Raw genomic sequence first — 14,304 nt, 5'->3', positions numbered from 1 at the left:
TGTCGCACATGACAGTAAATTCAGTGGTGTCCAATTAGAATTAGAATTTATTTTCAGGCCAACTGAACTTCTCATATATGGAGCAGTAGAAAGGGCAATACCACTTTTTCCAGATTAAAACATTTGTATTCAATAAGATGGGGCAACATAAAATTGTCCTCAAACACAACAGCTCCTTGCTTTAACTGCGGTTAATTAAAAACAAAAACATTAAATGAGCTCTTATGGAAAGGTCAAGCATGAAATTTGGAACAGTTTCTGTGGTCAAAACCAGGGCAGATGAGTTGAATGTGACAATTATTTGGATACCTACCAGGAGCATTGATAAGTTTAACACAAACTCTGTGATGTCCTTGTGCAAAAATATTATCTAAGAATTAAAAAAGAACATAGAAAATCCCACTTTGCCTGCAAGAAGGGCTTCAGCTGCAAAATTAATGCTCACAGAATAAATTCAACAGAGCTCAAAAAAGGTGACTTTGAGGTCTGTGTGTAAAATGAAGATGTTTAAACATAAAAATGTGTTGGCTAATGAATAATTGATGATTATCAGACTTACCCTGTGCAGGAGCTTCTTTCCACAGCAGAGATTCAGGAAACAAAGTGAGTTTACTTTTGGGAGTTGAGAAATACCAGTGACTGACATTAAAATGAATTAACTCTTCTGCAGATCCCACAATGCTCTCTGCTTCCTTCACACAGAAAACACTGAGGGACAGGAACAAACCTGTAAATTCTAAGAACACCCTGACGTCTGGAATGTTTTTGGGCTATTTCTCATACAAATGGCCACAGAAAAGGGAGTCAAAATCATGTCTGGAAAATGATGGGGTGGGGGAAAACCCTCTGTAAATGGATGCAAGAATTAAAATCAGTAGGTTGCAGAGACAGCTCCAGACTGCACTGATAATCAAAGATGATGTGGGGAACAAGACTAAATTTTCATAGATAATCTCATCAACTTCTTATTGCTGATACTGCCCAAGCAAGAAAGATAAAAAAATTTTAAGAAAAACAACTGGATAGTAAAATGTTGGTATTTCTGAGGCTCAATCCAATGTAAGTGGACGAAAGACAGCATCACCAAAACACCCTCATGGCACCATTGCTCCAAGGAAAGTGCTCCAAGGAAAATACTCCCAGATGTTCCTGAGGGAATTCAGGCAGCTCAGGCTGCTGTTTGATGGGATCAGTGCCCAGCCAGCAGCTCCCCTGCACAAAAGGGTCTCACCCCTGCTCCCAGCCATGGCCCTTCCTTTTCCTTTTCCTTTTCCTTTTCCTTTTCCTTTTCCTTTTCCTTTTCCTTTTCCTTTTCCTTTTCCTTTTCCTTTTCCTTTTCCTTTTCCTTTTCCTTTTCCTTTTCCATCCCACCAGGTCTGGAAGAAAGGACAGGGCTGCAATTTACCTAAAAGCCAATTAACATAATGCTGACATGGCAGAGCTCTTTAATTAGATGCTCTTTGTGTCATTTCTCTTAGAGCAGAAAACAGGTGAGAAGAAAGATCCAAAGAATAAAAAAGAGCCAAGAAAACCTGGAATGTGACAGCTAATAAACTAACTAACTAATTTGATCATGTGGAATTTTTAGCTTAAAAAACCTAAAGAGGGCTTTAGATAAAGATATAGGAGTGCTCATCAATATTTAATTAATTATATTAATATTTTATCAATGTACATTCATATTTTATCATTTAAATATTTAAACTATTTTTCAAAATAATGCTTTTAAGCTTCCTCTGGAGATAAGGTAAGCATTGAAAAAAAAGCATCCACATGAACACAGGCTAACTCCACATGTTAATATCTATATTTTATATTTGTTAATAATTTATTCTTAAAATATTAATATCTAAATAAATTTATACAATAACAACTGCAATTCTGGGGCTGTGTCACACCTCAGGGATGGGCTTACATGGCTCTTAGGCTTGCCCATTATCATCTCTGCATGTTACTACTGAAAATCTCAGCTAACATAAAGATAATTTATTTAATTTCTTTATTAATGAGCTTTCCAGACAGTGTTTCACAGGCTGGTTTTTGTGTCAGGTTTATGATTTTGGAGTCTCTGGTGTCTCTGACATTCTCTGCTGGTCAACTTGACTACAAAAAGCATTAAATAGAAGAGCTGTTTTAGATAACAGATCTGATAGGGGTGATGGAAGAAGGGCAACCAGATGGTGTTTTAGGATAAGGGGGAAATGTTTTCAGAAAAAAAAAAAAAAAAACTAAAACAAGGATATTTTTATTATGCCATTGATAAAAAAGCACTGCAGGAATGAAAGGCTGCTCTCCAGCCTGTGCAGGGTGACCCCACAGACAGTTCCAAGCTTTGGTACCGGGCAGATCCCGGGGCCTGTGGAGTTTCTGTGATTCCCAAAACAGTCCCAGATCTCTGTGGAGTTTTTGTGATTCCTCTCATCTCGGTGTGTGTCCTGCTGTGTCCTGGCTCACAGAGGAGCTGCTCCCTCTCCAGATTCCCTGGAAAAAAATAGAACCTGCCCTGGGCTCCTTGTTCTTCCCAAAGCTCTGTCTCAGTGCAGCAAGAAATCCTGGCTGGATGTATGAGGGTGGAAGGATGGACCTCAATTGACAGGAGCCTCGCTGGATTTTGGAGTTTACCTTGAAATCTACTGGGTAATAATCCCAGAAAATGATGTTGCATGACTGTCCCATGACAGGTTAACCTGCAGCAGTAATGTGAACAGGAGGATGCTGAGCTTTTCCCTCCTCTGCTCCCTCCTGTTCCTGATGTGCAGGAGGCAGGGACAACACTGCAGATGATGCAGGGAAGTGTTAAAATTCAAAGCAAAAATCTGTTTCCAATTAGGTTAAAAAAAAAAAATCCATAGAAACTTTTCTGTTTAGAATTGTTTCCTGACATCACCTGAGCTTCCTGCCAAAACTCCAGATTATCTTGGTGTGTTTCAGATTTTATTGCTTGTTTAGATTATTTTTTTCACACACCTATGCAGGAATGCTTGGAAAATGTATTTTTTTTTTTTTTCTTTAGAAGCATGTTTGAGATAAATACTTCAAAGCAGTGACATAAGGGTTTGTTTAAACTCACACCATGTTACACTCACAAATATTCATTTCTTCTGAGGGCTCAGCAGCACCACTGGAAAGGCTCTGAGGGGCTTACCAGACATAGGGAAAACTGTACAAAAGTGATTCATTTCTTGTAACATTTATGACCCTTTGTGATTCTGGGGATTTGGGGTTTGTTTTCTTATGTCTTGTCTCATCCCTAAGGGATTATCTGATTCAGTAGCTGGATGAAAGGCTTTAGGGGGAACCATGTAGCAGCTTCCATCCTACAAGAGATGGATCAGGCTGCTGCTTCCAGCCACTGCCTCTCCAGGAGTCAAACACCCACACAGGGTAAAGAAAAACTAAGGGATCCTTCAGAGCCTCCTGGGCACCAAGTACATGGGGGCTGATGTGGTTTATAAGGCTCATGAGAACTTAAACAGAGCAGCCACACACGTGATGCCAGGGCCAGCTGTGCCCTATTGGCATTTTCCAGGAGCTTGGGGTCATGGTCCAGTAAGAATGGAGTTACTCTGAGGAAGCCAGAGCATCATAAGATGGATGCATGGGCTGCTGAAGGACCAGAACAAGCTTTTCTACCAACAGAATGTAGGTAGCAGCCTCTCCCAGGCAGCTCTGGGTGTTTTCTGCTGTGTAGCCTCAGAACTCAGCACTGTAAGCTCACCCACCCTTCTCCCCGTTTCCTTCTGAGGAGTAGTTCAGGAAAAATGTCTGAGTTGCCAGGTGTTATTTCCAAGGCTGGAAGTGAAACAATTGACTGAGCTGCAGGAGCCAGGGCTGTTCTGCAGGGCAGGCAGAGGTGAGGGCTGGTCACAGGCAGGGCCAGCTCAGCTGCCGTGGCAGGATGTGACACCTCCTGAGTCCCCCAGCCGTGTCTGCTTCCAGTAATGCCCCCACTGCTGGCAAATGGGCGGATTTGGGACACCACAGAGAGCTATTTTGGTGACCATTAGCACACATTATACCCTAAAGGAGGCTGGAACTGGTCACAGACTTCTAAGCCAAGTAATGAAAATGCCAGTTCAGTGAGCGGCACATCAGGAATATTCTGTGTCTAATGAAACCTTTTTTTTTAGAAAAATATCTTAGGTCAAAACGAGAGAGAGGAGACTTACTTGCCTTTTGCAATCACAGAACTCCACTGATGTGCTTCCAGCTGTCTTAGCACATGCTATTGATCTCTTGGAACAGTTTCTATCAGTTATTAACAATTGTCAGCAAGCTCTGCATAAATCTTGACATTAATCTTGGCTGTAGTTGCAGGTTTTGAAATACGGAGCTCTGGGCTACAGCTTAAAGCTCCAAGTACAAATGTTTTAAAATGTGATTTTGAATAAATGGAAATCAGCTTGGAGAAGAGAGGAGGAGACCTCAGAGCACCTCCTGGTCCCTAAAGGGGCTCCAAGAGAGCTGGAGGGAGGCTTTGGACAAAGGCATGGAGAGACAGGACAAGGGGGAACAGCTTCACACTGACACAGGGCAGGATTAGATTGGATATTAGGAAGAAATTCTTTCCTGTGAGGGTGGTGAGACCCTGGCAGAGGTTGCCCAGAGAAGCTGGGGCAGCTCCATCCCTGGAAGTGTTCAGGCCAGGTTGGACAGGGCTTGGAGCAGCCTGGGACAGTGGGAGGTGTCCCTGCCCATGAATCTTTAAAATCCCTTCTAGTCCTAAACATTCCATGATGAAATCAGTGTATCAGGAAAAATGTCCTTGCAGCAGGCTCCCTCTCCCAAATGCCTGCTTATCATTTAATCTTTTTTCTGCAACAATCTTGCCTGGGTCTTTACTATGCACTAACCATTCTGCTGCAGCAGCTGGCTAAAGAGAGCAGCCACTGTTCCCAAACACCTCTTCCAGGTGAGAAATACACCAGCCATTAGAAATGCACCATCTTCCCCACTAGGAAGATGTGCACCACACATCTGTGGAGCTGTGCACACAGCTCTGGGTAGTTCTGGAGCTCAGAGCAATTATACAATTGTGCTCTGTACAGGGAATAATACAGACATGAAATATGGACCATGTTCAGTTTTACCTTGCATGGTATCTCGTGCTGTATTTAAATCGGGTGAATCCAAACCTTGCCTTTTGTTTTCTTTCTCTGCATCTTCCTGCTTCCATCTCCCTCTGTATTCTTACAACCCTGCTGCAGTTATTACATTAACAAAATGCAGGGATGAGTCCTGGATAATAACATTTTGTCTGGCACCATGCCATGCTGGGAAGATGGTAATTTAGTTAATTGAATTCCATCTAGAAGGGTACTGAATCAATATTCCAGCACAGTGCTGGAGCACGTGGCTGGCAGTGAAGCACTGTCTGGAACACACGTGGTCAAACCAATCTCAGGGCACTGACAGGAAGAGTTTGAATTCAAGTCCTGGGTTTATGTGATAGAAGCTGCACTCTAGGTCTTGTCTGAACACGATTTACAACCTTGTCTGTGTATTTTGGAAAACACTGTCCATCAGGCTAGCAGTGAAATGGAAAAGTACTGAGGAAGCAGGGCAGGTACAGCTCCACAGGGAAGGTGTTTTGCCTGGCCCAAGACCAAGGACCTGATCTGTACCAGCACAGTGCCCTCCAAGGAGGGGTGTTCCCTGGGGAGCAGATGTTAGGACAGCATATGAGCTCTGCTTGGTGATCCTGCACTGGGACAGAAAGGATAAAACCTCCCTGGGCATATTGGTATCCACTGTCTCCCTCTTCTAGGAACAAATCTATATCCTTGACAACCAGAGAGATCCATCCTCATCAGTATTTCTGATCAAATTGCTCATCCTAGAGAAAAATGACCTCTCAGAGGAGCCAGTTCCCTCATCCCCAGCACACAACTTGTGTCAAAGCATGAAGCACATTAGCCATGACCCCAGATGATTTTAGAAACTCTCTAGGGCAGGGACCTTAAGGGCAGAAAACACATTTTACAGCTGAATTAATTGCAACCAGCTGATCCTTCTGGGCTGTGCATCTCAGTGGCAAGGTGGGACATCACCTTGTAAGAGTGTCTGGATTTGTCTAAAACGCAGATGAGGTGGCAGATTCTGGTGGCAGGGCACCATAGGGAACAGGGTCTGGCATGTCTCTGCACTGTGGGAACATGGCCAAGGGGAAGAGACAAGTGGGAAGGAGAAAATATCTTCATGTCTGGAGCTTGGATCAATGCACACAGCACAAACACTGGCTGGGACACCTTCCTCTGCTGGCTCCTCTGCTGCCAGGGAATTACAGGCTGGCTGCAAAGTGTCTGTCTTGGGCTGGTGTGGAGCCAAGCTCAGAGCAGATGCTTGGCCAGAGGAAGGTCATTAGCATGAGGAAGTGGCTGCAGGCCCTTTGGTTTGGGCAGTGTCACTTTTCTTCACACAGGGAAAATGTGCAACAAACGCCTCAAGGTCTCCATGGTCCCAGCAGCCTGTGGCACCACTTCAAGCTTCACTGGGGAAAGAGCTGGAGCTGCTGGTCCTGGGGAATTTTCTTCAGGTTTTGGTCAAGTGCTGAGCACACATGCACACACAGAGCCAACAACTCTCAGGAGATCATTACACTGGTATTTAGTAAGATTCCCCTTTTTGTTGAAGACCCAGAGCAATATCTTGCTCTTCCTAGAAAGCTGCTCCCATCACCTCAGAGGATATGATTTTTTTCAGGCTGATCTGGGGCACTTTGCAGCCAACAGATCCAGTCAGTTCACACAAATCTTAATTCTCCTGAGATGATTTTTCATGCTGGGAACAGTGTGCACTGGAGCTGCCTCCTTGAGAACCAAGAAGGCTGGAGGAGATAAATTCTGTGTAAACTGTGGAGAAAGCAGTGGAGGACTTGAAGAAGCACTGGAGTGGGTGAGGAGCATCTTAATGCAGGGGTGGCAGCACGTGGGAGCTGTGAGAGATGTGAGCTGTGAGAGCTTGAGCTGTTACCTGACCTCTGCAGGGGCTTCACAGGCTGTGAAGAAGCTGCTTCTGTCCAGGATTCAGAGCAGGGAGAGGCTGGCTGATGGAGCTGTCTGTCCTGGGAAATCCTGCAGTCCCTGCCTTGGGTGAGCCATCACCTGAGCAGCAGAATGGGGAGGCCCTGGCACAGGCTGGCCAGAGAAGGTGTGGATGCCCCATTCCTTGGAAACATTCACAGCCAGGTTGGACAGGGCTCAGAACATCCTGGTGTCCCTGCTCATGGGGCGAGGACTGGAATTAAATGGTCTTTAAGGTACCTTCCAACCCAAATAATTCCAGGATTCTATGATTCCCAGTCTTGATTTCCCAGTCTCAAAAACACATCAGCATCTGCAACTCCCCTTCAGAGCCATTCCCACATGGGAGCTCCCATGCTCCACAGCCAGGGCCTCACACAGGCAGGGGATGAACCCTGTGGGGCCTGACCTGCTCAACTCTTCCCAAAATAATCTTCCTTTGCCAAGCCTCCAAGGACAGGGGGCTGAGTCACCTCCACAGACCTCAAGGCATGCAGGGCAGCCTGGCCCTGGAAATTCTGCAGCCCATTTGTGCAGCTGGGCAACGGAGACAGCAAAGGGTTAAAGTCCCCTCACCTCTCCCTTCACAAGCAACACTTTTTCGAGGAACTTTGGGTGCTCAGAAGGAGCCTTTAGGGACAGACAGCCACAAACTCCCTCCAACCTGCCCAAAGGAGAAAGGAGAGTTGATATCCCCCAGCCCTCACTCCAGCCTACCCCTGGCACCCCTCACTGAGGATGGGGCCGGATCCACCCTCCTCTTCCTCCTGTGTTTCCCAAAGCAGGTGTCTGGGATGCACAGGTGCAGTGCTGTGCCTTTGCAGTGAGTGAGCCTGTCCCAGCCTGAGCAGTGCCAGTGCCACAGCTGAGGCACCTGGAAACAATCCCTGTGGGTTATTTAGGGAGCCTGGCTATGGATAAATGACCTGGAGGTGGATGTGCAGCTGCAAATCCCGGCAGTGCCACCCCAGCAGCACTGCAGCAGGCTCAGCCCATCCTGGGATCGGGGTCACAGCGCCTACACCCCGTTCCATGCGCTCCCCGGAGTGACCATCCCATCCCGGAGCTGCCGGCCCATCCTGGAGCCCAGCCTGTTCCCAGGGATCGTTACCAGGAGCTCGTGTGTTTGGTTGCAAACAGAGCGGGAGCGGGAGCCAGGCGCTCGTGTTTGTGTGCCTGCGGTTGCTCAGGCAACTCGGGCCAGCCAGGAGCTGCCAAAACCCTCGGTGGCCAGGGCCAAGCCCCCGGCACGGCTGCCCTGGGGCACAGCCCCCCTGTCCGGCCGGAGGGGCTGCGGCTGCTCGGTGCACGAACACAACCAGAGGAGCGTCAGTGCGGACGGGGTTTATTGCAGAGCCGGGTTACAGCGTGGGTCTGCAGCATCCTTTGGTTTGGGCTTCACGAAGGCAGCGGGAGACTCAGGTCGGAGACCTTTGCCGATGGCCAGGCAACACCAAACTCTGCCGGGGCGCATCCTGGGGCTGGGCCAGGAGCATCCCGGCAGCTCCGGCACGAACGGCACCGCAGTGCTGGGCAAGCGGCGGAGTCAGGGGAGCGCACGGTGGGGAGGAAGGAGCGGCTGTGGTGTGACTGGTGCGGGGTTAAGGCAGGTCCCCGGGAGGAGAGGACAGGCTGCGGGCCCCCGGGGGACAGGGGAGGGTGCCCCGAAAGCCGGGGCTGAGGTAGGGAAGGTCTGGGTGCCGGCGGGGCAGGGGAGCCCTGAGGAGCAGTGCTGTTAGTACGGTGTGGGGCTGGGGGTGACAGCACGGGGGACACAGGAGGGGCGGGGGGATCACGGCACAGGCTGGGACGGACGCACCTCCCCAATCCCCCCAGCGCTGGGCGGACATCCCGGCAGCATCCCTGGCCCCAGCGCAGCCCCCGGGCCCCGCTCACGGGCACGTCCCAGGGCCGAGCACCGAGCCACGGCCGGCGCGCAGGGACCGGGCTGCTGGCGCCACCGGCACCCGGCCCTACTTTTTGACTTTGGCGTCGTAGGTGCCCGCGTTCTTGTAGGCACTGACGTAGCCGCTGGTGTCCACGATGTTCTCCCGCCCGCTCTTGCCCTTGCCCTTGCCGCTCTCGTCGAAGCGCTCCTTGTGCGAGCCCGTGTACTTGGAGGTGTCCGTCAGCCTCTCCACGGCTCCCACTGTCTTGGCTTTCTGCAGAGGAGACATGGGACATGGGAGTCAAAAAGATGCTCCATCCCCTGCCCCACACAAGCTCCTGACACCCACCAAGGTCTCTGCTGTGCCCCCCATGCCCTATGCAACCCTCAGGTCCCCCCACTCACCCAGGGTCATGGGGTGTCCTAGAAATCACCTGCGCTGTGGGCAGAGCTCCATCCTCCCCTCCTGATGAGCACTCCTGCTCCCAGCAGCCCAGGGGCTCCTCACTCACCGTGACACCCACGTTAATGGGCTCCTTCCCTGCCACCAGCTGGCAGATGGCTTCATACGCCTCCTCTTTGCTCTTGTCCTTAAACCTCTTGGGGGCCAGTTCCTCCAGAGCCTTCTTGAACTCCTCGTAGTTGATGACACGTGCTGTCTTCCCTCTGCAACAACAAAACTCACTCACACCCATGCTGCCACCAGCATGTCTTTGGGTCATGCCTCCAAATGGGATGAGCTGCATCAGAGACACCCTGACTTTGTCCTACACCACCCTCAGGTCCCTCAGCCACTTCTGAAATTCAGCTACAGCTGAATGGGCTGGGCTGGGCTCAGCTGGTGCTGAGCTCCAGGAGGTTTTCAGCCACATGCTGTTGAAGTCCCTGTTACCAAAACCCAGGCATGGAAGTGCTCTAGGACTTGGTGCTGGAGGGGAGTGCATCCATTCCCACTGCTCCCAGCCTGCCTGGGTTGCCCAGCATCCTTTGTCCCCTGGCAGGCACCAATCCTCCAGTCAAATTTGGAAGGACATGCACAGAGCATCTCTCCCCCAGGCTCCTGGTCCTGGTCTCTGGGGCAGCACAGCAATCTGCTCTCCTGCTTCCCAGAAACCTCCCAGTGCTCAGCTCCACCTGACCCAACCCAGGAACATGGGAATGCCTGGACAGAGCACATAGAGGAAGCAGGTTCTCCACCTGTCCTTGTTCCTGCACCCTGATGTGGAACATGAAGTGTCACTGTGTCCCCACAGTTCCAGGTGCCTTTCAGCCCTTCAAGCTGCCCCTGTGACCTCCATGGACCAGAATCCTCCCCAAACTTGGGCATTGGCTGGCCAGGCCCAGGGAATGGCTACATCACATGGGACAACCCTGAGCACCCTCCTCTGCTCCACTCTTGAGAGATGGGAACCTGGCAGAGCCAACCAGGCCCACATCAATGCTTGGAGTAGGGGCAGGGGGACAATCTCTGCACCAAATCTGAGCCTCTCACCCCCAAATTTGGGTTGATTTATTATTAAGCCTTGCAGAAGCAGCCACACGTACCTGAAGGTGGGACACTGCAGGACAGAGCCTGCAGCTCTGTGGCAGCCTGGGCACACAGCAGGGGAAGCACAGCTCTGTGGGGACCCCCACACCCAGACACCACACCCTGCCCACACTGCAAAGGCATCCAAGTCACTTACTTCACCTTGGAGAAGACAATGTCCACGTCGGTGCTGGTGACGCTTTTGCCGTCGGTGACTTTGCAGTCCTTGCACAGCTTAGCCCAGTTCTTCCCATTCATCTCCTGCCCCGTTGCCTTGGTGTCGCCGTAGATGGCGAATTTGCGGAAGCTTTCCTCCAGGGATGCCATCTCCTCGTTCCCAGCCATGGGGCTGCAGGACAGGGGCAGATGGGCCCGTCAGCACCAGGCTCCTGCTGGCTGCACGGCAGAGCTCAGCTGGCTGCTCGCAGGCCCTCGAGGGCAGCGGGAGGAGGAGGAGGAGGAAGGCTGGCGAGGGTGGAGGCTCTGCAGCAGGATCGGGGTGTTGGCAGCACCTGCGGGAGTGGGGTGAGAGCTGACAGCAGCCTCGGATGAGCCCCGAGGCCAGAAGCCAAGAACGTGTCTTGGGGAACGGAGGCTCCTGGTCGAGAGCTGCCAGCAGCGAGGCTGTCGGCTCGGGGGCTGGCGGGGAGTGAGTGAGTGCATCAGCCTGTCCCCTCGGGAGCACTCTCCGGGAATGACGCAATGCGTCCGCCTTCCTCCCGCTCTCAGATCAGGAGAACCAGCGCTCTGCCTGCCTCCAGCACCACCTCTCCCCTGCCTGCATCCCCCTGTGCAGAGCTGGCAGCACCCTAGCCCTGTGACCTGCCCCCAGGCGTGATGCCCTGCAGGGTGCCAAGCTGCCAACAAGTGTCTGCACTCCGTGCTGGCACTGTCGCTGCTGTCCCGTCCCCACTCCCCGCCTGCCATCGCCTCGCCAGCCTCGCCCTAGCGGCTCAGCATCCCTCACACGCGCCGAGCACCCGCAGCATCTCGGGCAGGGCTGGGCGCGGCCGCCTCGGGAGAGCTCCAGCACCCAGCGGGGGCTCCGGCAGCCCCAGGTGCAGGGCGGGTACCTCGCCCGGTGGGTGTCCGGGCTGGAGAGGCCGGGATGGGCCCCCGGAGCCTCGGCGAGGGCCGGGAGTGGTCCCTCAGACCGTCGCTAGGGAGGATGGGAGTTGCCTGGCGACTGTCGCTAAGGAGGCGCGGCGGGGCGGGGATGCTGCGGTCCCTCCCGGCCCGGTGCTCTCGCACGGCCCCGCAGCGCAGCCGGGCTCTCCCCTCCCGGCCGGCGGGCACTGCCGGCGGCTGCGGGATGCGGGGCAGCCGCGACCCCCGCCCGCCCTCCCTCCGTCCCCGTGCAGCGGCCCCGGGACGGGCTGCGGAGGGGCCGCGGGTGCGGGGGGTCCCGGTGCTCGGTCACTCACCTGCAGGCCGCTCAGTCCCCTCCCGGTCACTCGCTGCCCTCCCGGCGCCGCGCTGTGAGGCGGGCGGGGGCGGCCAACGCCGCCTGTTTAAGGCGCCGCCATGGTGACGGGAGGGGCCGCGCCGCCCCCGCCCGCCTCCCCCGGGCGGCAGCGCCCTCGGGGCGGGGAGACCGAGCTGGGCAGCGGACCCGCACCACCGCTGGGACCATCCCATTAAACCTCTCTGCTCCCCCACGAAACCCTACTGGCACCTGACTGGGTCTTTCCTACACCCCACAAGGTCTCTCCATCACCCTACAAAGCCCCAGCCTTGTCCCACAAGGTCCCCCCGAGGCCCCATCATAAACCCACAAGGTCTCTCCACCACTCCCTCAGCCCAGGCTCCTCCTGGCACCTCTGCTGTGCTTTACCCTACAGCCCTTTCCCCTACCCCACACAGTCACCACACCCCCCATAGAGGAACTGTCCTCTTGGTGGGTGACACCATGGACCCTGCCCAGGCTGAGGAGACGATGCCAACGATTCTGGTGTGTCAGGGACTGTGGTGAGCACCTGTGGCCCAGTGAGACACCCTTGGAGCAGCCACATGCCAGCACTGCCCACCCTGGCAGCCTGGAGCATGGCCACACGCAGAGCTCCCGGTGGGTGCTGCGAGCTGAGGCAGTACCCAAATATTGTGGTTGTCATGGAGCCCCAGCACAACCCACATCTCTTACTCACTGCCCCACCCCAGCTGGTTGCCCACAGCCCGCTCTGATCCCGCTGCTGTGCTGGCATCACTCCGGTGGGTGCAGGGCACGTGGATGATCAGCTGCAGCACCAGCAGGAGCTATGCACGGCCAGGATACAGTGTGAGAATTGCTCCTGCCTTTGAGGGGCAAATCAGCAGCTTTGGGAACCGGGAAGTGGCTCAAACAACAGTCTTTGGCACCCTGTGGTCTGCCTGCCCTGGTCCCTGTGCAGAGAAGCTGCAGGTTAAGGACAGACACAGGTGTCCCCATGGCTGAGCTGCCCCAGGGCATCAGTTCTGGTTGTGCAGCCAGAGCATTTTGCTGTGGGGCACAGCCCCAGTGACAACCTCCCGCTCTTGGCTGAGAGGTACCTGTTGTCTCCTGGGACACTGTTGCCAGTTCTTGACTGGACAAAGTCATGAGCAACCAACTTACACTGATTCTCTCTTGGATTAGGGTCTGGAGACCTCCAGAGGTAGCCACCAGGCAGCTCTGAGAGTTTGGGATCACTAACTTTACCTCTCAGCCCAAAGGTGAGTGCCAGGGCTGGTGCCAGAGGGCTCAGGTGAGTCACAGCACCTGACCACTTCGGGTGGGCCCAGCTGGTCAGAAACATGAAGGACCCCACTTTATTATGCCCCCCAAGCAATCCTGGAGCCCCTCCATCCGGGGCTCCACAAGAGCTGCTCTCTCACAGCCCAGCCAGAGGCAGGGTGGCAAGGACATGCGGGAAGGACAATCCAGAGCAGGAAGGGCAAGTGTGGAGGCTCGTCTGATGCCAGAGTCCAGACAGATCTCTCCAAGAAATGTTCTTCCTCTCTCTGGTTTGTCCTGGTAGAGCACAGACATGGCCAGAGAGCCTGGGAGCTACAGGAGGAGGTGGCACCAGGAGGACTCTTTCTCATCACGCATTCTTCCTGCTCCTCATACAACATGGAAGCAGGTTCCAAAATGCAGAGGGTCGGAGGTGACAGTGCCTGGCTGTGAAGTGGGAATTTAAACTAGACTCTGTGCAGGCCAGCAAGGACCCAGGGGTGTCATTCCACCTGCTGAAGGTGGGAACGAGCTGTAAACTCACTGGTTTAAGGACAGGGGAATAACTATTGCTACACAGAGGAGGATGGTTAAGTCTTGATGAAGGTACAGCTTTATCCTTATCTTGCCCTGCAGCTCCCCACCAAAGCAGGTGTCTGGCTCTGCTTCCAGCTGTCAGCTCCAGGCAGGAGCCAGGTAATGTCGGCAGGAGCATCCAGCAGGACTTGGCAGCGGTGGGCAGCGTGGGAGTCTGGATCCTCCGAGCTGGCAGCAGGTGGAGGAGGAGCTGGACATGTCTGCAGCTCCTCTGTAGGAGCTCCAGCTAGTCCTGGGGCTGCAGAGCCAAGCAGCCGAGCAATGGCACACGGGGAGAGCCGGGTAAGGGGGGCGCTGAGCCAGGCTGGTGAGTTGTGGGGTTGAGCAGGTCAGGTTTCGGTTCCTAAGGGCTGCGGTTTGTTGTGCGTTTGTTGTCACTGTGACAGCCCTGTTGGGATGGAGCACGGTCCTTGGCCGGCTCCCGCTGTTCCTCATGCAGCCCGGAAAAGGAAGCCCGGGAGGAGGCTGTGACTTGGTCCGCAGCCCACGGGACGGGCAGGAATTGAGAGGGAGGTTGCACAGGTCCTGTGATGTGGTGGAGGAGCATGAGCACGGCTCAGTGCTCAGCTCGCCGGGGGCC

At 53.4% G+C, this 14,304-nt stretch overlaps 1 protein-coding gene across 3 annotated transcripts; it reads right to left on the bottom strand.

The window, feature by feature from the left end:
• Window positions 1-6,703: 6,703 nt before the first annotated feature.
• TPPP3 (tubulin polymerization promoting protein family member 3) lies at window positions 6,704-12,001 on the bottom strand. Of its 3 annotated transcripts, none has more exons than XM_056500830.1 (4): window positions 11,863-12,001; window positions 10,596-10,950; window positions 9,423-9,576; window positions 6,704-9,184 (listed from the first exon to the last, which is right to left on the bottom strand). In XM_056500830.1, exons 2-4 carry the CDS (start codon window positions 10,781-10,783, stop codon window positions 8,996-8,998), a joined length of 531 nt encoding a protein of 176 aa, XP_056356805.1. In that variant the 5' UTR covers window positions 10,784-10,950; window positions 11,863-12,001; the 3' UTR covers window positions 6,704-8,995. The 3 variants fall into 3 exon arrangements, with proteins under 3 accessions (XP_056356805.1, XP_056356804.1, XP_056356803.1); XM_056500829.1 differs by having other exon boundaries at window positions 10,596-10,787; window positions 11,863-11,994; XM_056500828.1 differs by lacking the exon at window positions 11,863-12,001 and having other exon boundaries at window positions 10,596-11,608.
• Window positions 12,002-14,304: the final 2,303 nt, after the last annotated feature.

The sequence above is a fragment of the Oenanthe melanoleuca genome, chromosome 11, assembly GCF_029582105.1.
Source record: "Oenanthe melanoleuca isolate GR-GAL-2019-014 chromosome 11, OMel1.0, whole genome shotgun sequence".
Lineage (NCBI taxonomy): Eukaryota > Metazoa > Chordata > Aves > Passeriformes > Muscicapidae > Oenanthe > Oenanthe melanoleuca.
Note: the sequence above shows the minus strand (reverse complement) of the source record. Positions and strands in the feature narration are given on the sequence as shown.